The following is a 22,995-nucleotide window of genomic DNA, read 5'->3' as shown; positions in this document are numbered from 1 at the left end:
GCCTCAGTTAGAAATGTCTTCAGCTGCCTATGAGTACTCTCACAATGGGAGACCTTCGCCCCATCATATAGGGTCTCATAGTAATTTTTGAAAGCCTCTACAATTTGTTTGGGATCAGAAGTAAGGTCACCTTTCTTGGTTCGAATGGCTTGAATATGGAAATTACGGTTACAGTTTTTGAGTTTATTGGCAAGTGGGGTATCTGGCTTGTTCGCTTTCTCATAGTATCGTCGCCTAGACCAGGTCAGCTCCTTCTCCGCTCGGGAGGACATCAATAAATTTAGTTTTGTTTTAGTGTCGCGCCAGGCCTGTAAGGTCTGCGCTTGTTTGTTATTTTTGTGTAGGGCAGAGAGGGCTGTTAACTCTGATTGGAGAATCTTAATTTTATTTTCCCTTGCTTTTTTCCGCCTACTTGCTATCCCTATGAGCTCTCCGCGGAGAGTCGCCTTATGGGCCTCCCATAGGGTGGATTGTGATGTCACGCTACCGACATTCTCCTCAAAATAGACCCTGATTTTATCCCTTATTGCTGTTTCAATTTCGGGGATTTTTAGCAGAGATTCGTTAAGCTTCCATGTCGCTCCTGGTCTGTCTAGTCTGAAATCTGTGCACCGCAGCTCGATGGGTGCATGATCTGACCATGAAATATCATGGATGCCCGTATGGGAGATCTGCGAAACCATTCTATTGGACACAAAGAGGTAGTCTATCCTGCTGTATCTGTCATGTGGATGTGAATAGAATGTGTACTCCTTCTCTCCCGGGTGTTGTTCCCGCCAAATATCTACCAGTCTGTTTGTCCTGAGACCTTGGGTCCAGATTGCTCTGCTTTGTGTGTGTTTCGGTGTTCTGGGCGTGCACCTGTCGGCTTTCGGATCTAGAGTGAGGTTGAAATCCCCACCTAGTATTATTCCGCCCTGCGCCACTCTATGTAGAGTTGTGAAGAATTTCGTAAAGAAGGTGTCGGCCCCTTCGTTGGGAGCGTAGACATTGGCTATTGTGAGGGGTTGTCCACCCACCTCACCTACTATTATTAAGAAACGTCCGTTCTTGTCTTTTTTTGTTAGGGTTGTGTTAAACGTCAGGCGGTTGTGTATCAAGGTTGCTACCCCTCTCTTTTTTATATTGGCTGATGCAGAGAGCCATGTGCTATATCTGGTGTCCAGATATTTAGGGGAACTGGTCTTTGAGAAGTGGGTCTCTTGGAGTAGTATTATGTCGGGGTCCTGTCGTCGGTAGTCAGTAAATGCTATTTTCCTTTTTAGGGGGCTATTAAAACCTTTTATGTTGTGCGATAAGATGGTGAAATCCTTACCCATTGGTGTTTTCAATATGGGATGCTGCGTTACCTCTTTCTATCTGGGTCATGTTGTGCTTCAGCGTATGGTTCAGTGAACTGCTTTGTAGATTGCTCGTCTGTATAGGGAAGAAACATTGGGGTACACACATTGGGGACATGGGGGGGACAACAAATAAACCTTGGTAACTTTCGGCGACCTCAGGGAACCGAGTCCCCCTGGACGCCTGAACTGCCCCTCGTGGGGTTCCGGTTCGGGTGGGCCCACCTCCGACCTTGCCAGACTGAGCTTGACCCGTTTTCACCGGCCCACCGGGGTCTTTCATGGGTCCCTTGGGGTCTAACCCCCAAGTATCCATGAGGAGACTCATGCCGACGGCAAAGGGGCAACCACCCCCCCCCACCGTTTTTAAACATAGTTTATGGCAAACCTTCGTAGCCAATGCGACCGTCCAGCATCTTCAGGGCCGCAGGCAGCTTTGTTGTGGGTGTAACTTATCTGTGTGGGGCACTCTTCCTACTTCTATGCTCCTGCCCTCTGTAGGATCTCTCTATTTCTTGTTACCTACGTGGGCCTGTACATGTACTCCCCTCCCTCTACGTGTTCTGTTGCTGGGACTCTTCCTTCTGGTGTGTGTGTCTATGTGTTCATGTGCCCCTTTGGCTGCTTCTGCCTCTGGTGTCTTCTGTGTGGTACTATTAAGACCTAACCTACCTTCGCTGGGTATTCTCCCTCTCCCTACCTCCCCTGGTGTGCTGTCGCTGCCTGCCTGGGCTATGTGTGGGTCTTATGACCCTGCAGTTTGTCCGGGGTAGCTGTCTTTCCGGTTCTTGTCGCGGTTCTGGCGCTTCCGGATGACGTGGCTCTCTTTTTCCCCCAACCGGTCGCCTCTACCAAGATGGCCGCGCGGCCATATCCGGTGACGTCCTTCCGGTCTTTGGTCTTTAGCAGCCGGATGTCGATGGGAGCGGACGTCTTCCCGCGCTGGGCTCTTCTTCTTCCGGCCGTGCAGCTTTCATCCCGCCACGAGTGACGATGCCGCCATCTTCCTTGGGTGCGTGCCACGCGCCTCTTCCGGGTTGCGGGGCAGCCAGTATCTCCAGCATTGCAGGTAGGTTTCTTTCTTTTTTTTTCCTCAGGCGTGGCTTGAAACCTTGGGGCAGCGTGTACATGTCCCTTATCGAGTAGGTGGTGCTGTGGCAATATGAAGTCCACTTTTGCTGCTCGGTGCTCCTAGGTGCTAGCGGCCTTGTTAAACCAAACTTCGTGCCATAACTTGTAGGCAAACAAACAGATTAATAGTGTATATTTTATTTTGGCAGAACTTTATTCACTCTTTCTCCTGCTCAGTGGTAGCTCGGGTCTTCCGGGATGTGCCGGCCTGTTGCCACTCATTGTCCGGTTCTGCCTCTTTCCGTGGGCTCCTGGCTTCTCCCGTTGTTACCCCCAGCCTGCGCAGGAATTCATCCCCCTCCTCTGGGTTTTTCATTGAGGTGACCCTCCCGTTTCTGATGACTAGCAGTCCAAACGGAAAGGTCCACCGATACCGGATCGCTCTGTCTCTGAGGAGGCGGGTGATAGGTTGTAGTTTCAGGCGTCTGGCCAGGGTCAGAGGGGACAGATCTTGAAAGAGTTGTATGGAGACCCCCTCAAACTTACAGGCTTCTTCCCCCCGGGCTTTTGTGAAGATTGCCTGCCTGGTGCGGAAGTAATGCAACCGAGCAATCACATCTCTCGGTTGTGCATTCGCCAACGGTTTGTTCCTTAAGGCTCTATGGCATCTATCCATCATTAGTTCTGCCACTGGGGTGTCGGGGAGCAGCGTCGCCATCCATCTTGTGAGGAACTCTTCTATTTCCCCTATGTCCTCGGGTATGCCGCGGACACGGATGTTACTCCGTCGGTCCCTGTTCTCTGCGTCCTCCTGTCGCTCGGCCAGCTCTGTAATTTGGCTTTGTAGGTGGGAGGAACGTTTTTCGGATTTTTTGACCGCTGAGGAGACCGCCACCATTTTGTCTTCCAGGGCCCCAGTTCTTGCTCCCAGGCCCTGTACCTCCTGCCGGAGTTCCTGTATTTCGGCTCTGAACAACGACTTCATGTCGTTGTATAGCCGGTCAAAATCACAACGCCGTACGGGCCGCTGTTCTGGCGTCTCCTCCCGGTCCTCTTCGTGGTCCGACCCCGATCCTGGTGCTGAGCCGGGCGCCATTTCTGCTCTCCCGTCTCTGGATGTAGATCGACTTAAATATCGCCTGAGATCTCCTGTATTCTTCTTTTTTGTGGATGGTGGGGCCATCTCTGTGGATTCCGACGTCGGTAGCAGAAAATTTAAAGTGTGCACTGTGCGTTTGTATTGCCTTTATTTGAGTCTTGCTTTGGCGGGGGTAGGAGCTACTAGATTAGGCAGCTATTCCCCTCACCATCGCGCATGCGCCTCCTGCCGGCTGTTTTTAAAGCTGGCAAAAGTTTGTTGAGGCCTTTTCAAGGCCTCGTTACAACCTATTTCTATCAGCTGACTCTGTCCCAGCTGATCTCTGCCCTACCCCCGCTGACCCTCCCCCACGCCCCCCCCCCCTTCCGCTTAAAATAGCCATTCCAGCCAAAAAAAACTCGCAACTCCCACACCTACAGAGATATAAACTAGACTCAGACTTACTGAATCAGGGCCTCTCAATTGGGAAAGATGAGGCCTCACGGTACCATCTAAAAAAGAACCCAAATGGCTAGCCAAACCACAATTAAATTCACCTCACTCAATGTGAAGGGCCTCCAGAATAACCGAAAAAGGAGACTAGCACTCCAAGATATGAAAAGATCAGGGGGGGACATCATATTTCTACAGGAGACCCACTTCACATCACAAGACCCCCCAAATTTATTCAAAAAAGTGTTCCCAATGTGTTTTTTCGCATCATTTACTAGCAAAAAAAGGGGTGTAGCTGTCCTGATCAGACAGGGCACCCCATTCAATCATATCAAAACAACTGCGGACCCAGAGGGTAGATTCTTGGTGGTATATGGCTCCTTAGCGGGCTCAGCGATCGCTCTTATTAATGTATATGCCCCAAACGAGAACCAAACCGAATTCCTAAAGAAAGTACTCGAGGGCATAGACCCGGGATATCTGTCATCGATGATAGTGGGAGGGGACCTAAACATGGTCCTCAACCCTACCGAGGACAGATCAACCACAATGGGTCTCCCCCGTACAACCCCCTCCCAGATCACAGGGAAAAGGTTTAGGGGAATCTTGAGCGAGTTTTCACTAGTGGACATCTGGAGAACCCAACACCAGGGCAAGAGAGACTATACTTTCTTCTCAGCACCTCACCAGACCTACTCTCGAATAGACCACTTTCTGGCCACAAAAAATGTGGTGGCGGCAACAACTGACTCCGACATAGGACCGATCACATGGTCTGATCATGCCCCGATTACCATAACCTTGACAACACCCTTCGAAAAGACAATAAATTACTCATGGAGGCTAAATGACTCACTACTCAACCATCCTGAGATAGAAAGAGAGATCAGAGCTGCCATTCGAGACTACTTTTTTTTTAACTCAGGATCCGTCTCCTCACCAGCAATCCTGTGGGAAGCCCATAAGGCAACCATTAGAGGGAAAATCATCTCCATCGCATCTCACAGGAAAAAAGCCCGCCAAAAACTAATAAAGGAGCTCACAGATGATATCAAAATAATAGAACAAACTCATAAAGCTAACCCCTCAAAAAAAATATATAAAACATTGACAACAGCTAGAGCAAAACTTAGACAAATCCTGCTGGAGGATGTTGAGAAAGCCCTCAAGTGGACCAACCAACAATATTATGATAAAGGTAACAAAGCAGACAGACTTCTAGTGACTAAATTAAGAGGGGTGCATAAACGGTCCCAAATCACGGCGATCAAGAGTAGGTCTGGTGAGATACAACACAGTGACAATAAAATAGCAGCCGAATTCACAAAATTTTACACCGAACTTTATAACTTAAGATCCAAAAATGGCCGCCCCGAATCAGTAGCATCCGAATTAATAGCACAATACTTAGATAAGTGTCATCTTCCCACACTAACGGAGGAGGAAAACACAGTCCTCAATGCTGAGATTTCAAAAGAGGAACTGGAAGAGGCGGTCAAATCATTAAAAATCACTAAGTCTCCTGGCCCAGATGGCTTCACTAATGTCTACTACAAGAGATTCTTGCCAGTATTATCCACGCATCTCCTAAGAATATTTAACGATTTTATGGAAGGAAATCAAATCCCTACGTCAATGTCCCTGGCCACCCTGGCCATAATACACAAAGAAGGCAGGGACCCGATGCAATGTGGAAGCTACCGTCCAATCTCCCTGCTTAATTGTGATCTCAAACTATATAGCAAAATACTCGCAAATAGATTGAACCCCATTTTACCAAGATTAATAGATAAAGATCAAGTGGGATTCGTAGCAGGCAGACAGGCCTCGGACAATACCCGAAAGATAATTGACATTATTGAACATGTCCATCTCACAGGGACCAAAGCACTACTCCTTAGCTTGGACGCAGAGAAGGCGTTCGATAGAATAGACTGGCTATTCATGGACCATGTTATGCGCAAATTCGGCTTCAAAGACGCATACCTAGAAGGAGTCCGTAGACTATATCAAAATCCATCTGCAACAGTAAAACTACCAGGGGGCAGTAACCAGAGATTCGAGATTACTAATGGAACTCGACAGGGATGCCCCCTATCTCCTCTTCTCTTTGCATTAACCATAGAACCCCTAGCAGCGGCAATAAGAACCAATAGAGACATCAAAGGAATAGAAATTGGACACAGGCAGCACAAAATATCACTATTCGCAGATGATGTCATTTTAACCCTGACGCAACCCCAAACATCCCTACCTAACCTCCAAAAAGAACTCCGAGATTTTGGAGACATATCAGGCTATAAAATCAATAACGATAAATCGGAAGCACTAAATTTAAGCCTGCCAGAGCCAGAGGTGAAACTCCTCAAACTAAACTTTAATTACCATTGGAGCTCCTCGAGTATCAAATATCTGGGAGTAAAGATAGCGAGGAACTACCAATCCTTATATCAACAAAATTACCCGACCCTGTTCCGGAAAATTAAACAAGATTTAGCGAAATGGGGAGGATATCAAATATCATGGATCGGGAGGATGATCTCGGTTAAAATGAACATACTCCCCAGATTATTATATTATTTCCAGACGCTCCCGGTCCACATCCCTGGCTCAGAATTAAAGAATATACAAAAACTAATCTTCCACTTCATTTGGCAAGGTAAGAAACCTAGAACCGCTAGGACAGTTCTCCTGGCATCAAGGGGTAGAGGAGGACTTGGGGTCCCAGACATCACAAAATACTACCTAGCCGCACAATTGAGACAGGTAGTAGTCTGGAATGCCAACCCAAACCAATACTGTTGGCTAGATATAGAATCACATTACGCCGGGACGCCTTCACTACCAGCTTGCCTTTGGTCCCTGAGCAGGGAAGACATGCAGAGTAGTAAACTTAAATTAGGCCCAATGAGACACACATGGGAGACCTGGACGAGATGCAAATTTAAATTTAAGCTCACTTCGCCCCAATCCCAACTCATACCAATTCACAAAAATCCGAAATTCCCTCCTGGCTGTGAGCCCAGACAATTGGACCAATTCAAAGCAAAAAATATTAGAGCGATCGCTGACCTCTTGAGTATTGGAGAATTCCTGAGTATTGGAGAATTCCTGAGCTATCAAAATTTTCAAACCAAATATGAAATAGCAAGGTTGGACGTGTTCAAGTATCTACAAATTCGGCACTTTATTCGAACTTTATCCCCAACGTTGAAATTTCCCCCTCTCACAGTTTTTGAGCGGCTCTGTCGAGAAACAGGCCACCAGAAAGGTCTTATAACACAAATTTACGCAGAATTGGAAAGGGCTATAGAAGCCCCCACACATGACTATATGCTGCATTGGGCAGCAGAATTGGGAATAGTTATAGACCGAGAGGACTGGGAAAGAATTTGGGAGAATGCCTCAGGAACTTCCATATGTACCACAATCAAAGAAAATATATATAAAATACTGTTCCGCTGGTATCTTACCCCAGTTAGAATAAATCAAATCTACCCCCAGGCGTCCGATCTATGCTGGAGAGGTTGCGGTCAAAAGGGGGACATGGCACACATTTGGTGGACATGTCCGGAAATTCAAAAATACTGGGGAACCACTCAAAAATTAATAGAAGAGGTCACCGGCCTCAAAATCCCTGTTGACCCGCTGACCTACCTGTTGGCCAGGCCCCTAGAAAATGTGGACCGACCAACAAGTAAATTAATCTCCTTCATCCTAACAGCGGCTAGATGTGCAGTGGCGGCCGCCTGGAAGAAAGTGTCTCCCCCCTCAAAACAAACGATAAAAAATAGGATACAAGAGGTAATGAATATGGAGAAACTATCGGTCTTTTTGAAAAGATCCACGGACTCCTTTAATAAAACATGGGACCCGTGGCTAACCCATATGGCACCCCCACGCCCCTAACTCAAAAATGAAAAGTAAAAAGAACGAGTCTAGAAACTCCAATAGAAATATTCTGAGGACGCGATAAGCAACAGGTATTCCCCCTCCCCCCCTTCCCCCCCCCCCCCTCCCCACCTTCCCTTCTCTCCCTTTCCATACTCTGACTCTCTGTTTCCATACTCGCGCCCCCCCTACAACCCCAGGAGGGTCAGGGGGGCGATGAGCTTTCCTCTCTCTTTCTGGTTTCTTTAACCAAAAAATGGAGAAAACTTGTATTAGGCTGTATTAACATATATGACATGTACATTGTGAAATAAGTATTTGCCTAATAAAAATCTTTGGAAAAAAAAAAAAAAAAAATCACACACTTGAAAGACCTAAATTTTTTTTTTTTTTTTTAAGTATTGTGTGTTTTGTTTCCTTGCTTAGCTTATACTGGAAATTCTGTGTGTACAACCTGTGCAGGTCCCAGCATTGTATTTGTCATCCTGTCTCTGTTTTAATGCTGTGGGCACTGTAATGTCTGTACTGACGCAGGAACTTTTGGGGTATTTAATCCTAACCTTTGCCAAGGGGTAGAATACTAATCCTATCGTTCTGTTCATTCTGCCAGTTGTATTTCTGATTCTTTCTGTGTTTGTGGTAATGGTGAGTTTTGATGAAGTCCTAAAGCCATGTGTGATTTTTTTTTTTTAAGCCAAGTGCTAGTTGTGAGGCCTGTCTGCCTTTTAGCACCTGTCTAGTTTATAATATTTATAATAAACTATAAATAATACAACGGTTTTGATGCATGTAATTTGTTAATCTTTTATCCTGTTAGCAGCTCCTACTTTTCATGAAATGTGATTTTTTTTTTTGTGTTTTAGCTGTCTTTTCTGTATAATTATTTTCTGTTGGTTTTACTAAGATGTGGCTTGCCAATTTATACTGTCCTTCTATATTAAGCCTGGTACCATGTGCAGTTTTGTGATAATACATTATCAGAATTAGGAACATCATTTTTTCAACATTCATTCACCACATGGAAACCTTCTCAGAAATACTTTTATGGGGAAGATGAGAAATGTGTGTGGTTTAACAGGAAGCTTGTTGTATAGATGATTCAACAGACTTAAAAATCTCTCAAACTCTTCAACCCTCATCCTGTATATAGTTTGTGCAGGGTGACATACATTGGATCCTGTGACTAGAACATTTTGGCTGAAATAAAATGGCGGCTTAAAACCGCGCACTGTAAAATCACTACCGTTTCACATTACGTTTGTATACGTTTGTAGTTACATATCACTGCAAAGGCTTGCTGTTATCGTTGCAAATAAAATTAGTTGCGAGTACAATTGGATGAACTATATATACATTCAGATATCTGTGAACAATACATAATGTCCACTAATTCAAAATGTGTATAATGCTAGAGAACATTTTCCTACTGTACTCCATTGGTTAGAAATGTATTTCCACGCTGCTCCGGTTTCGTTTTACCTGAACTGTCCCACCCCCCAGTTCTCGAGATATTTGTCATTTTGTTGTGCCAGTGTGAGAGACAAAATAACTACAATTCTCACTGCGGGGTCATTAATAGATAAACAGGGATGTCATCAACCTATGCAATTGCAGCTTTCTATTGGCTGGTGGAGTGAGCCCTGATCCTACAGCATTTTAAGCCCAGGGGGACAGATATTCTGCACGTGGCCTCTGTAGTAGGGACCAGGGGGTCTCCAGAAGTCAGGTAAGATTGAAAGGAAAACAAAAAACGAGCAGCGTGGGTTGCTGCTTTAAATATTTCAGAATAACTTTAAGCCGGAAAGCCTAGCAGCAAAATAAAACCTTATCAGATTTCTGCTTTGCTTAGCAGACACAAAGCAGTTCTTGCCTAACTGAACAAAATAAATGGATCAACAATTTCAAAGTCAAAAGGAGCGGCTCTCTAAGATCACACAATCTCGGTGCTGGCCATTTATATTACGGCCTGCAAGACCGTAATATAAATTAAATCAATTTTAACATTTCATGATTAAGTATTTTATCAGGATAAGCAACAAACAGTAGAGGGCAAGTTTAATTTGCCTTCTACTGCAGATAATAGGGCATTGTAGTGACACTGCCATTATTTATTTATTTATTTATTTATAAAATATTTTACCAGGAAGTAATACATTGAGAGTTACCTCTCGTTTTCAAGTATGTCCTGGGCACAGAGTAAAACAAAATAATACATGGTTACAAGTACAGTTACATAAATGAACAAGGTATACATTATATACAAGACATTGCATGCACAGTTAAAGAAAATATATATTATGAGCGTATGAAACAGTTACAGACCAGATTAAAGTGTGAGACAGCCTTAGATTTGAAAGAACTTAAGCTGGTGGTGGATATGAGAGTCTCTGGTAGGTTGTTCCAGTTTTGGGGTGCACGGAAGGAGAAGGAGGAACGTCCGGATACTTTGTTGAGCCTTGGGACCATGAATAGTCTTTTGGAGTCTGATCTCAGGTGATAGGTACTGCATGTGGTAGGGGTGAGGAGCTTGTTGAGGTAGCTGGGTAGCTTGCCCAGAAAGTATTTGAGGGTGAGAAAGGAAAGGTGAACTTTGCGCCTAGACTCTAGTGATGACCAATCTAGTTCTTTGAGCATTTCGCAGTGATGTGTGTTGTAGTTGCATTGGAGAACAAAACGACAAATTGAATTGTAGAGGGTGTCAAGTTTGCTAAGGTGGGTTTGAGGAGCCGAGCCATAAACTATGTCTCCATAGTCAATAATTGGCATTAGCATCTGCTGTGCAATACGCTTTCTGACCAGGAGACTTAGGGAGGATTTGTTCCTGTAAAGTACCCCTAGTTTGGCATAGGTCTTGGTTGTCAGGGTATCAATGTGCATCCCGAATGTTAAGTGGGAGTCAAACCATAAGCCCAGGTATTTAAAACTAGTGACAGGTGTTAGGGTGGTTTTAGCGTTGGTTCTAATCAGGAGCTCAGTCACTGGAAGCTTTACAAATGTAGTCTTGGTCCCAAATACCATTGTTACAGTCTTGTCAGTGTTTAAAAACAGTTTGTTTTGGGAAATCCAGTTTCGAGTCTCAAAAAGTCAGAATGAAGTATGTGTTGAAGGTCAGAGAGGCTATGGCTGTGTGCATACAGGATTGTGTCATCTGCATACATGTGTATTGAGGCTTCCTTACAAGCTGTGGGAAGATCATTAATGAACACTGAGAAGAGTAGGGGCCCCAGAACAGAGCCTTGCGGGACACCACAGGTGATATCCAGGGGGTTGAAGTTAGAGCCTGAGATGGACACATGTTGGGATCTTCCTGATAGGTAGGACTGAAACCAGTTTAAAGCATGTTTCCCTATTCCAGAGCTCTGGAGTTTGTTAAGCAGGATAACATGATCAACTGTGTCAAAAGCCTTTGCAAAATCTAGGAATACTGCACCAGTGAGTTGTCCCCGTTCCATTCCACACTGGATTTCATTGCAAACTTTTAGCAGGGTAGTTACGGTGGAGTGTTTGGGACGAAACCCAGACTGGAATTGGCTAGGGAAATTTGTCTTGGTGTAGAAATCGCTTAATTGGGAGTGGACACATTTTTCCATAACTTTGGATAGAATTGGGAGAAGTGAGATTGGCCTGTAGTTTGAGACAGTGTTTTTGTCCCCACTTTTGAAGATTGGGACAACTCTGGCAGTTTTCCAGGTCTTAGGGATATGGCCTGCAGACAGGATAGAGTTGACTATAGACGCAATTGGTTTGGCAATGGCTGGGGCACCAAGTCGTAGGAACCTAGATTGTAGTAAGTCGGGTCCACATTGGCTGCTTAGTTTTAGTTTGAGGAGCGCTTGTGTAATCTCCTCTTCAGATACTGGGCTAAATTGAAAATTGTGGGCAGTGTTGGGAGGGGGTGGGACTATAGGGGTACTCCCAGGATGAGATTCAGGTTTGTGGTTTGTGCTGCGTTTCGCTAATAAGTTAGTGGCACACCCCACAAAGTAATCATTGAATGCATTTGCAATGTCAGTGGGGTTTGTCAGAGTAATATCCCCCTTAGTGATATTACTTGGTTGTTGATGGTTAGGAGCCTGGAATATATTGTTGATAACCTTCCAGAAGTTAGCTGGGTTTGATGTATTTTGGTGGAGATTGTCAGAGTAATATTGTGCTTTTGCATGCCTTGTTTGCCTTGTGCACATGTTCCGCATGCATCTGTAGTGATTGAGATCCTTGGTAGTGCCAGTTACTTTGTAGCTTTTCCACAAGGCATCCCTGAACTGGTAGAGTGCTATAAGGTAAGGTGTAACCCATGGAAGGTGGGCACCCCGTACCCTTATTCTGCGTAGTGGAGCATGGGTATCGCAGAGTTTTAAGAACTCGGATTGGAAATAGTCGAGCGCAGAATCAGGGTCGGGAATTAAATCGATTCTGTGCCATGGGCAGTTGGTAAGGTCATCCAGAAACTGTTGTGGGTTAAAGTTTTTAAATGTTCTAGTGAGGAGAACTTTAGGGCTTGAATGGGGCGGTTTAATTTTGCTTACACAGTATACTATTGCATGGTCACTGAAAATATCAGGAAGGATGCCAGAGGATTGAATTCTGCTGGGGTTTGAGGAGAGAATCCAGTCTAGCAAGGAATGGTTATGCGACTTCAGGTTTATCCGTGTGGGTTGGGAAATGAGTTGCGATAGGTTAAGTGACTTGAGTTGTATCTGGATTTTGTGGTTTTTAGGGTCAAGCCAATTGAAGTTGAAATCCCCAAGAACTAGCAGCTCACTCTTCTCATTCAGAGAGGAAATGGAGCCAAGAAATTGGGTGATATCAGTCAAGGATTGTAGTGGGGCTTTAGGGGGGCGGTAGATGCCAGCAAGCAAGATGGGCTTAGAAAAGGGGAGGCAGATTTTGCCAACTAGAGTTTCAAAAGAGGGTGGACTTGGTGGGCAATGTAACAGTGTAAATTGTAAGGTGTCTGCAATATAAAATAACACCCCTCCTCCTCTCTTTGACCTATCTCTCCGAAAAATGGAGTATCCCTGAATGGCGATATTTGCATCAGGGGTTTTAGAGGATAGCCATGTTTCTGTAAGAACTATGGCTTTTGGTTTATGCATAAGGCACCATGCCCTTAGTTCATCCAGTTTGGGCAGCAGGCTCCGGATGTTTATATGGGCGACAGATAGCCCTTTTTGGAATTTAAAGGTGGAATGCTCAGGAACATGGATATCCCCTAAAACCCCTGATGCAAATATCGCCATTCAGGGATAGTCCATTTTTAGGAGAGATAGGTCAAAGAGAGGAGGAGGGGTGTTATTTTATATTGCAGACACATTACAATTTACACTGTTAAATTGCCCACCAAGCCCACCCTCTTTTGAAATTCTAGTTGGCAAAATCTGCCTCCCCTTTTCTAAGCCCATCTTGCTTGCTGGCATCTACCGCCCCCCTAAAGCCCCTCTACAATCCCTGACAGATATCACCCAATTTCTTGGCTCCATTTCCTCTCTGAATGAGAAGAGTGAGCTGCTAGTTCTTGGGGATTTCAACTTCAATTGGCTTGATCCTAAAAACCACAAAATCCAGATACAACTCAAGTCACTTAACCTATTGCAACTCATTTCCCAACCCACACGGATAAACCTGAAATCGCATAACCATTCCTTGCTAGACTGGATTCTCTCCTCAAACCCCAGCAGAATCCAATCCTCTGGCATCCTTCCTGATATTTTCAGTGACCATGCAATAGTGTACTGTGTAAGGAAAATTAAACCGCCCCATTCAAGCCCTAAAGTTCTCCTCACTAGAACATTTAAAAACTTTAACCCACAACAGTTTCTGGATGACCTTACCAACTGCCCATGGCACAGAATCGATTTAATTCCCGACCCTGATTCTGCGCTCGACTATTTCCAATCTGAGTTCTTAAAACTCTGCGATACCCATGCTCCACTACGCAAAATAAGGGTATGGGGGGCCCACCTTCCATGGGTTACACTTGACCTTATAGCACTCTACCAGTTCAGGGATGCCTTGTGGAAAAGCTACAAAGTAACTGGCACTACCAAGGATCTCAATTACTACAGATGCATGCGGAACATGTGCACAAGGCAAACAAGGCATGCAAAAGCCCAATATTACTCTGACAATCTCCACCAAAATACATCAAACCCAGCTAACTTCTGGAAGGTTATCAACAATATATTCCAGCCTCCTAACCATCAACAACCAAGTAATATCACTAAGGGGGATGTTACTCTGACAAACCCCACTGACATTGCAAATGCATTCAATGATTACTTTGTGGGGTGTGCCACTAACTTATTAGCGAAACGCAGCCCAAACCACAAACCTGAATCTCATCCTGGGAGTACCCCTATAGTCCCACCCCCTCCCAACACTGCCCACAATTTTCAATTTGGCCCAGTATCTGAAGAGGAGATTATACAAGCGCTCCTCAAACTAAAACTAAGCAGCCAATGTGGACCCGACTTACTACAATCTAGGTTCCTACGACTTGGTGCCCCAGCCATTGCCAAACCAATTGCGTCCATAGTCAACTCTATCCTGTCTGCAGGCCATTTCCCTAAGACCTGGAAAATTGCCAGAGTTGTCCCAATCTTCAAAAGTGGGGACAAAAACACTGTCTCAAACTACAGGCCAATCTCACTTCTCCCAATTCTATCCAAAGTCATGGAAAAATGTGTCCACTCCCAATTAAGCGATTTCTATACCAAGACAAATTTCCCTAGCCAATTCCAATCTGGCTTTCGTCCCAAACACTCCACCGTAACTACCCTGCTAAAAGTTTGCAATGGAATCCAGTGTGGAATGGAACGGGGACAACTCACTGGTGCAGTATTCCTAGATTTTGCAATGGCTTTTGACACAGTTGATCATGCTATCCTGCTAAACAAACTCCAGAGCTCTGGAAAAGGGAAGCATGCTTTAAACTGGTTTCAGTCCTACCTATCAGGAAGATCCCAACATGTGTCCATCTCAGGCTCTAACTCCAACCCCCTGGATATCACCTGTGGTGTCCCGCAAGGCTCTGTTCTGGGGCCCCTACTCTTCTCAGTGTTCATTAATGATCTTCCCACAGCTTGTAAGGAAGCCTCAATACACATGTATGCAGACGACACAATCCCATATGCACACAGCCATAGCCTCTCTGACCTTCAACACATACTTCAGTCTGACTTTTTGAGACTCGAAGCTCCTCACCCCTACCACATGCAGCACCTATCACCTGAGATCAGACTCCAAAAGACTGTTCATGGTCCCAAGGCTCAACAAAGTATCCGGACGCTCCTCCTTCTCCTACCGTGCACCCCAAAACTGGAACAACATACCAGAGACTTTCACATCCAGCACCCGTTTAAGTTCTTTCAAATCTAAGGCTGTCTCACATTTTAATCTGGTCTGTAACTGTTTCATATGCCCATAATATATATTTTCTTTAACTGTGCACGCAATGTCTTGTATATAATGTATACCGTGTTCATTTATGTAACTGTATTTGTAACCATGTATTATTTGTTTTGCTCTGTGCCCAGGACATACTTGAAAACGAGAGGTAACTCTCAATGTATTACTTCCTGGTAAAATATTTTATAAATAAATAAATAAAGAGTCTTTGTTGTTCCCGATGCAAGGAAAGTTATCTACCCGTATCGCGTGAACCGAGAGACGGAGGTATGCGAAGAATCTCACCTTGTTCCCTTGGCTCTTTAATGAGCTGTCCAGAGGGGTATTACTTTAGAAGTATCCTTGCTTCCTGCTGTGGGACACGAAGACTTGGATTACCCCTGCAAAAAGGTTGGAGGAAACTTGGGAGCTTTTGCTGTTACACAAGTTTGAATTTTTGATAAAGCCTTCCCCGGACTTACGTAGCGTAGCAGTGTGTATGCTGTGCAGAAATGTCACCCGGCAAAGCTCCCTTTTCGGAACCCAAATCACGGAATCCTCAAGTGAGTTTGTTTAAGAAGGCTACTTCCAAGGTGACAGCAAACAATGTAGAGCAAAGGAGCACAGCAACAAAAAAATAGATGGCAACTCCAGAATAAAAATGAAAGGTATTTAATTCATCAACTTCCGCTCACAGAAAATGAAAGAAACAAACGCACCAACACGTTTCGTCCCGTGGCCGTACAGGGAGAAGGAGCTGTTCAGCGAGTCAAGACATTGACTCTGATAACAATGACACTGAGTTTGAAGCAGGTGAACCTGGTTCCATTCCCGGTGTCCGATCCTTGTGACCTTGGGTAATACACATAATTTCCCTGCGCCTCAGGCACCAAAAACACAGATTGCAAGCTCATCTGGAGAGTGTCTGTAAAAACCCTAGGTGCTGCTTACCGCGCACTATACTGTAATTGGGTCCCATTGGGAGGAAAGCACTATATGAAATAAACGTATTATTATTATTATATGCTATGATATCAGCTTTATCTTCACATAACAACAAATCTTTGTTACTGAATTTGGGGGACTGTTATTTCCCATGTTTAAATCTATTGAGCACTATCCTTTAAAGGGGCCAATGTTGCCCATAGGAGCTCAATTTCAGTTTCCTTGAGCAGCAAATGGGCTCATTATTAGATTTCAGAGCAACAATAACATTAAAGCCCACACCCAGATCTCCAGTACCAACATGACTTGCAGGTCCCTCATATTTTCACGTGTTTTAGAATAAAATTGTAATGATCATTTCCTTTAATTTATGTGGTTAGGGTTTTTACTACTTACATTATATTTATTTATAAAATGTTTTACCAGGAAGTAAGAGTTGAGAGTTACCTCTCGTTTTCAAGTATGTCCTGGGCACAGAGTTAAGATGACAAATAATACATGGTTACAAATACATAGTTACATAAGTGAACAAGGTATACATTATATACAAGACATTGCATGCACAGTTAGAGATAATATATATTATAGTCGTATGTTACAGTTACAGACCAGATTAAAATGTAAGACCGCTCTAGTTTTGAAAGAACTTAGACTGGTGGTGGATGCGAGAGTCTCTGGTAGGTTGTTCCAGTTTTGGGGCGCATGGTAAGAGAAGGAGGAGCGGCCGGATACTTTGTTGAGCCTTGGGACCATGAACAGTCTTTTGGAGTCAGATCTCAGATGATAGGTGCTGCATGTGATAGGGATGAGGAGCTTGTTCAGATAGATGGGTAACTTGCCCAGAAAGTATTTGAAGGCAAGACAGGAAAGATGAACTTTGCGCTTAGACTCAAGTGATGACCAACCTAGTTCTTTGAGCATTTCGCAGTGATGTGTGTTGTAGTTGCATTGGAGAACAAAAGGGCATATTGAATTGTAGAGGGTGTCAAGTTTGCTAAGGTGGGTTTGGGGTGCCAAGGCCTATACTATGTCCCCATTGTCGATAATTGGCATTTGCATCTGTTGTGCGATACGCTTTCTGACCAGCAGACTTAGGGAGGATTTGTTCCTATAAAGCACACTTAGTTTGGCATAGGTTTTGGATGTCAGGGTATCAATGTGCATCCCAAATGTTAAATGGGGGTCGAACCATATGCCCAAGTATTTAAAATTAGTAATAGGGTGATATTAGCATTAGTTCTGATCTGAAGCTTAGTCATTGGAAGCTTTAAAAAATGTAGCTTTTGTCCCAAATACCATTGTTATAGTCTTGTCAGTGTTTAAAAACAGTTTGTTTTGGGAAATCCAATTTTGAAGTCTCAAAACGTCAGATTGAAGTATGTTCAAGGTCGGAGAGGCTAGGGCTGTGTGCATATAAGATTGTGTCATCTGCATACAGTACATTTGTATTGAAGCTCCCTTACAAGCTGTAGGAAGATCATTGATAAACACTTAGTAGAGTAGGGGCCCAGAACAGAATCTTGCAGGACACAACAGGTGATATCCAAGGGGTTTGAGTTAGAGCCTGAGATAGGCACATGTTGGGATCTACCTGATAGATGGGAATGAAACCAGTTTAAAGTTCACTGCTTCTATATTCTAGAGCACTAGAGTTTGCTAAGCAAGATAACATGATCAACAGAATCAAAAGCTTTTGCAAAATCTAGGCATATTGCACCAGTGATTTGTCCCTGTTTCATTCCACACTGGATCTCATTGCAAACTTTTAGCAGGGTAGTTACGGTGGAGTGTTTGAGGTAGTGTTGGACCGGGTCCTACATTTCTTTTTAAACCGGGTAACGGGTACCCGGAGGATTTGGCACCTTGTACCCAGCTACTCAGTTTTTCACTTACCTGTGGGTGGAGGAAACTTACCTGGGGTGGAGGAAGCCCGCGGCGACATCTGAACAGGTAAGCAGAGGTGCGGGGAAGGTGGGGCAGCATCAGAGGTCAGTGTGGAGCCTGCGCGGGAGTTGCAGGACTCCATACTGCCCTGTGAGCTGGGAGCAGGAGAAGAAGCTTTCCTATTGGACAGCCGGCTGTCCAATAGGAAAGCTTCTTCTCCTGCTCCGGTCACAAGGTCCCAGCTCAAAGTGCAGTATGGAGTCCTGCAGCTCCCGCGCGGGCTCCACATGACTGTGAAGCTGTCCCACCTCCCCCCCCTCCCGCACCTCTGCTTACCTGTTCAGATGTCCGCGCGGGCTTCCAGCATGTAAGTAAGAGATATTTTTAAACTACCCTGACATTACCTGGATACCCGGCGCCGGGTACACTTTTCAGCTGCCGGGGCCGGGTAATTTTCGGGTAGCTGAAAAGCCACCGGGTAGTACCCGGTACATCACTAGTTTGGGGTGAAAGCCAGATTGGAATTGGCTAGAGAAATTTATCTTGGTATAGTAATAACTTAATTGGGAGTGAACACATTTTCCCACGACTTTGGATAGTATTGGGAGAAGAGAGATTGGCCGGTAGTTTGAGACAGTGTATTGGTTCCCACTTTTGAAGATTGGCACAACTCTGGCAGTTTTTCAGGTTTAAGGGATATGGCCTGCATACAGAATTGAGTTGACTAGGGAAGCAATTTGTTTTTGCAATGGCTGGGGCACCAAGTCTGAGGAACTTAGATTGCAGTAAGTCAGGTCCACATTGGCTGCTTAGTTTTAATTTGAGGAGCACATGTGTAATCTACTCTTCAGATACTGGGACACATTGACAATTGTGGGCAGTGTTGGGAGAGGGTGGGAGCTATAGGGGTACTCTAAGAATGAGGTTTCATGTTTGTGGTTTGGGTTGTGTTTGGCTAATAAGTTAGTAGCACACCCTGTGACGATGGGGAGGATTTGGCCCGGGATTAAAGGGGTTACAACCCCATTTGGCCACCCTCTACTCTCATCAGGGAAGCAAGGGGTTAACTGGACTGAGGTCCAGTAATGTGTTTTTACCTCGCTTCAATATCCAAATGCTTATTCCCCTGTGTAACTGTATGGTGTTATCCTGGTGTTGGCACGCACACATACACTAGGGTTGATGCGGGAGGGAAGGGGTTAATGTCATTTAGTGATTATAGCCCTTTGTTCCCTTTTCCCGCCTTTTCATGCTCCATTTTTCAGCCGTCTAACTGGTTATTCCCCTGTAAAAATGTATTGTTTCTGGGCCAGTGTCTGCACCACACACACTGGGGCTTAAGGGGTTAATGAGCTACAGTTTAGGAAAATACATTAGGATGCGTGGTATCTTTTCAGAAATATCTGGGCTTCAAAGGGTTTGATTGAAGTTGGGTGTGAAAAAGTACAGATGGGGGTTTTGGTGCACAGTATGTTAATACCTAATTTGCAGGCCAAGGGAATATTGCTGGGAGACAGCTAGGACAGGAGGTCTGGGGCATTGGGTGTGAAACATAGCATCAGTGACCAAAAGGTAACTGCCCTAATTGTTTATGTTGGAGGCAGGAACCAAGAAACTGAATGTTTTTAAAGTGTGATACTTCACACTTCAATGGAAGCCAAAATCTGCTTCAAAGAGATTTATTGATGGGGGCCAGGGGTGCGGTTACCCAAGGAGAGATCAGAATGAGTGACCTTATTAAATATAAGAATATTATGAGATGTCCTCGGCTGATTATGCTAAAAGTTACATATGTGTAACCGGGGACTGAGACGCAAATAATGAATACAGACACATGACGTTTAGCCAGTACTAAGAGCCAGATATTAATATCTCTCTTAATTTTAGTATTACACTGTAATATTTAGTCTCATTGGGAGCGTCATGCGTGCCGGAATGTATTAATATGACTCGCGTGCCAGTAAGTATTACTGAACTGAAGTTATTAAGTTATTTAGATAGGAAAAGCAGTTTGTAAACGTCCTTGGGTGGGAGGAGTTTTACGCTGAGGAAAACTGTCAACTTCACAACTGATTTATGAGAGGGGTTGAGTTTAGGTTGTGTTCAATGGGAAATAATTGTATAAGAACCAGGCTCAGCCTATGGCTATTGCCTTTCATGTCTTTGGTGTCTCGATGATTTGAAGATTGCTGTATGAACTGCCAGTCCAGATGGGACTGTTTCATCATTCCATCTTAAGTGAGTGTCCATATTTTGCCTGTTATTTGTATATCTTGTGTGTTCACCTTTATCAAGGAATAAATTATATTTTATCATATCTAAGTCTCGTACCAGTTCAACCCAGTTATATATATTTCATGTATTATTAATAGCCTGTCACAAAGCTCCCGTCACACACCCCACAAAGAAATCATCGAATGCATTTGCAATATCAGTGGGATTTGTTAGAGTAATATCCTCCTTAATGATATTACTTGGTTTTTGATGGCTAGAATGCTGGAATATATTGTTGATAACCTTCCAGAAGTTAGCTGGGTTTGATGTATTCTGGTGATGATTGTCAGAGTATTATTGTGCCTTTGGATGTCTTGTTTGCCTTGTGCACATATTCCGCAGGAATCTGTAGTTATTAAGATCCTTGGTAGTGCCAGTAACTTTGTAGCATATCCACAAGGCATCCCTGAACTGGTAGAGCGCTATAAGGTCAGTTGTAGAAGAATGTCTTTATTTTATTTGAGGGAGGCAGGAAAGGAGAAGATTCTTTTACAATTTCTGTTTACTGGTGATTAAAACTTGTGTTTAGGAAGGATCTCTTTCAGAGGGAAGAAGATAATCACCTTTAAAAGTAAAGCCCATCCTACCACAGGCCACACCAGAAGAAATAGTAAAGCAAGCACGTCATTATGTATTCAAACATTTTCTAAACATTATAGGGTTGGACGTTCTGACCCACTCAGATGCCAGATTTGCCAGAACAGAATTGCAAACTATAATTAGGTTGCCTATATTCTTTAGGCCCACGCAAGATTTTGGGCGACTGCTTAGGGTCCAACAAGTAAAGGCAGCCATGGGGACATAAAAGAAAGTACGAAATGATCACTTTCCCAATAATTCATTTTCTTTTACTCCTCCGTGGCAGCCTGTCTTTTAATGTCTCTATCAATGTTTCTCTTGTAGTCTCTTACGTGTGTTTATAGGGTTGCCAGGTGTCCAATATTGAACCGGACTGTCCTGTATTCGGACACTCTGTCCAGTAAAAAATGAGAGGTAATACTGGACATGTATGTGTCTGGTATTACCTCTCTGAACATAGTGACCTGGCTGGCTTGGGGGAGCAGGACTGTTGCTAGGGGGCTGGGGAGCTTCCTCCATCCTGATTGGCTGCATTACCCAGCAGCAGTCCATCCGGAGGAGGTGTCAGAAGCCTGAGGGTGGGGCCAAGGAGCGGAGGAAACAGCAGACAGAAGTGTGTGAGTGTGTGTCACAGGCTTGTGGGTGTGTCTCGAGCGTGTCCATTGTCCCTAGTAGTTTTTGGGGAAGCCACCTGGCAATCCTGTGTGTTGACGTGGGTAAGGTGTGTTCTTTTTGGCTTTTGGCTTCTTTCATGTTTTTTACAGCTTGGTAAGATGTGTATTTGTACTGTACATGCTCAGAACATGTGTGTTCTACCTCCAACTGAGAGGAGGTGTTTTACCCACTAGTTAGGGCTGCCACGGAGGACTAGAAACAAAATATTGGTAGATAATGATTGCATCTTGTTTTGACTATATTTTATTATCAGCTGTTGTGTTTTACTAAAGCTAATTTGTCATTTTCTTTTCTTTTGCAGGTTGCACAGCTAATGGAGATGGGTTTTTCCAGAGTAGATGTTTTAACGGCTCTGAGGGCTTCAAATAATGACGTCAACTTAGCTACCAATTTTTTATTGCAGCGGTGATATCCAGTGACAAGGCGCTTTATTATTCTAGGACTGTATGATCTCCAAAGATTTTTTTAATATAAATGTATTTGCCACATTATGGATTCAATGCATGGACAAGGGCCTTGTTAGTGGTGATGACTATTAGAAGGCTTTTTTTTTCCATCTCATTTTCAGCCTTGCAATGTACCTGGAAATGGGATACAAATTTGCTGTTGTAGTGATATACAAACCAACATTTATTATTGCTTTGTTGTCAGATCCACTGATTTCATCTCACCTTTTTGTAAAAAAAAAAAAAAATTCTTCTTTCCATCAATCATGAAAATGTTTGCAATACTTTGGGGTATTTTTCTTTGAGGATGTAATGGAAAGATTTACGTCTAACCTGGGTAGCAGAATAACACTATTTCTTTGTGCTGCATGTACTGTAAATCTGAGGACTGATGAAACGGCAGCAGTTTAACTATTGCAAGGAAAATCACAGATATTACTACCGTGCTGATAAAATGCAGTCATTTGTCACCAGGTGGGATTTGCAATGTGTGTACAGTAGGATTCAGTTATTACATACTGTTTCACATGATCATGATTATAAATATGTTAAGATAACAGTGGAGTTGTTAGGTGGTATTTTTTGGATTCAGCTATAAATATCAGTAAACTTGTATAAATGAAGATTCTTGGTCCATTATGATTAGTCTTTGGACTCCTTCATTACAGGTGCAGCGGCCGTTATTTTAGCAAATCACGCGGTGTATACCTCGGAATACCCATGCGATGGCGCGGGATTACTTCCAACTTCCAACTGCACCGCCTTAAGACGCGAGTGCATAAAATGGCATTTTAGTGTTCTGGCTTTCAAACACCTGAAATTGACACAGAACAGTACTGTACACATTACAATTAATTCATTTAATTGCATATAATTGCACACAAACCATGAAATTCAAACAAAGCAACCGCGATTAACACGTGTGCCTGGGGCGATTGGTCGCATTCATGTGGCGTGGAGTACAGCAGCGCAC

The 22,995-nt window shown here is 44.0% G+C and overlaps 1 protein-coding gene across 1 annotated transcript in view; it reads left to right on the top strand.

Annotated features, from left to right (window-relative positions):
• The window catches only part of UBAC2 (UBA domain containing 2), a 190,932-nt gene extending 168,652 nt beyond the window's left edge, over window positions 1-22,280 (top strand). Inside the window, exon 10 of the mRNA XM_075590786.1 lies at window positions 21,878-22,280. Coding sequence (XP_075446901.1) covers window positions 21,878-21,985 — 108 coding nt within the window. The 3' untranslated portion in view covers window positions 21,986-22,280. The remainder of the gene's footprint in view (window positions 1-21,877) is intronic.
• Window positions 22,281-22,995: the final 715 nt, after the last annotated feature.

Source organism: Ascaphus truei, chromosome 3 (assembly GCF_040206685.1).
Source record: "Ascaphus truei isolate aAscTru1 chromosome 3, aAscTru1.hap1, whole genome shotgun sequence".
NCBI lineage: Eukaryota > Metazoa > Chordata > Amphibia > Anura > Ascaphidae > Ascaphus > Ascaphus truei.
The sequence above is the reverse complement of the archived record's forward strand: the minus strand, read 5'-3'. Positions and strand labels throughout refer to the sequence as shown.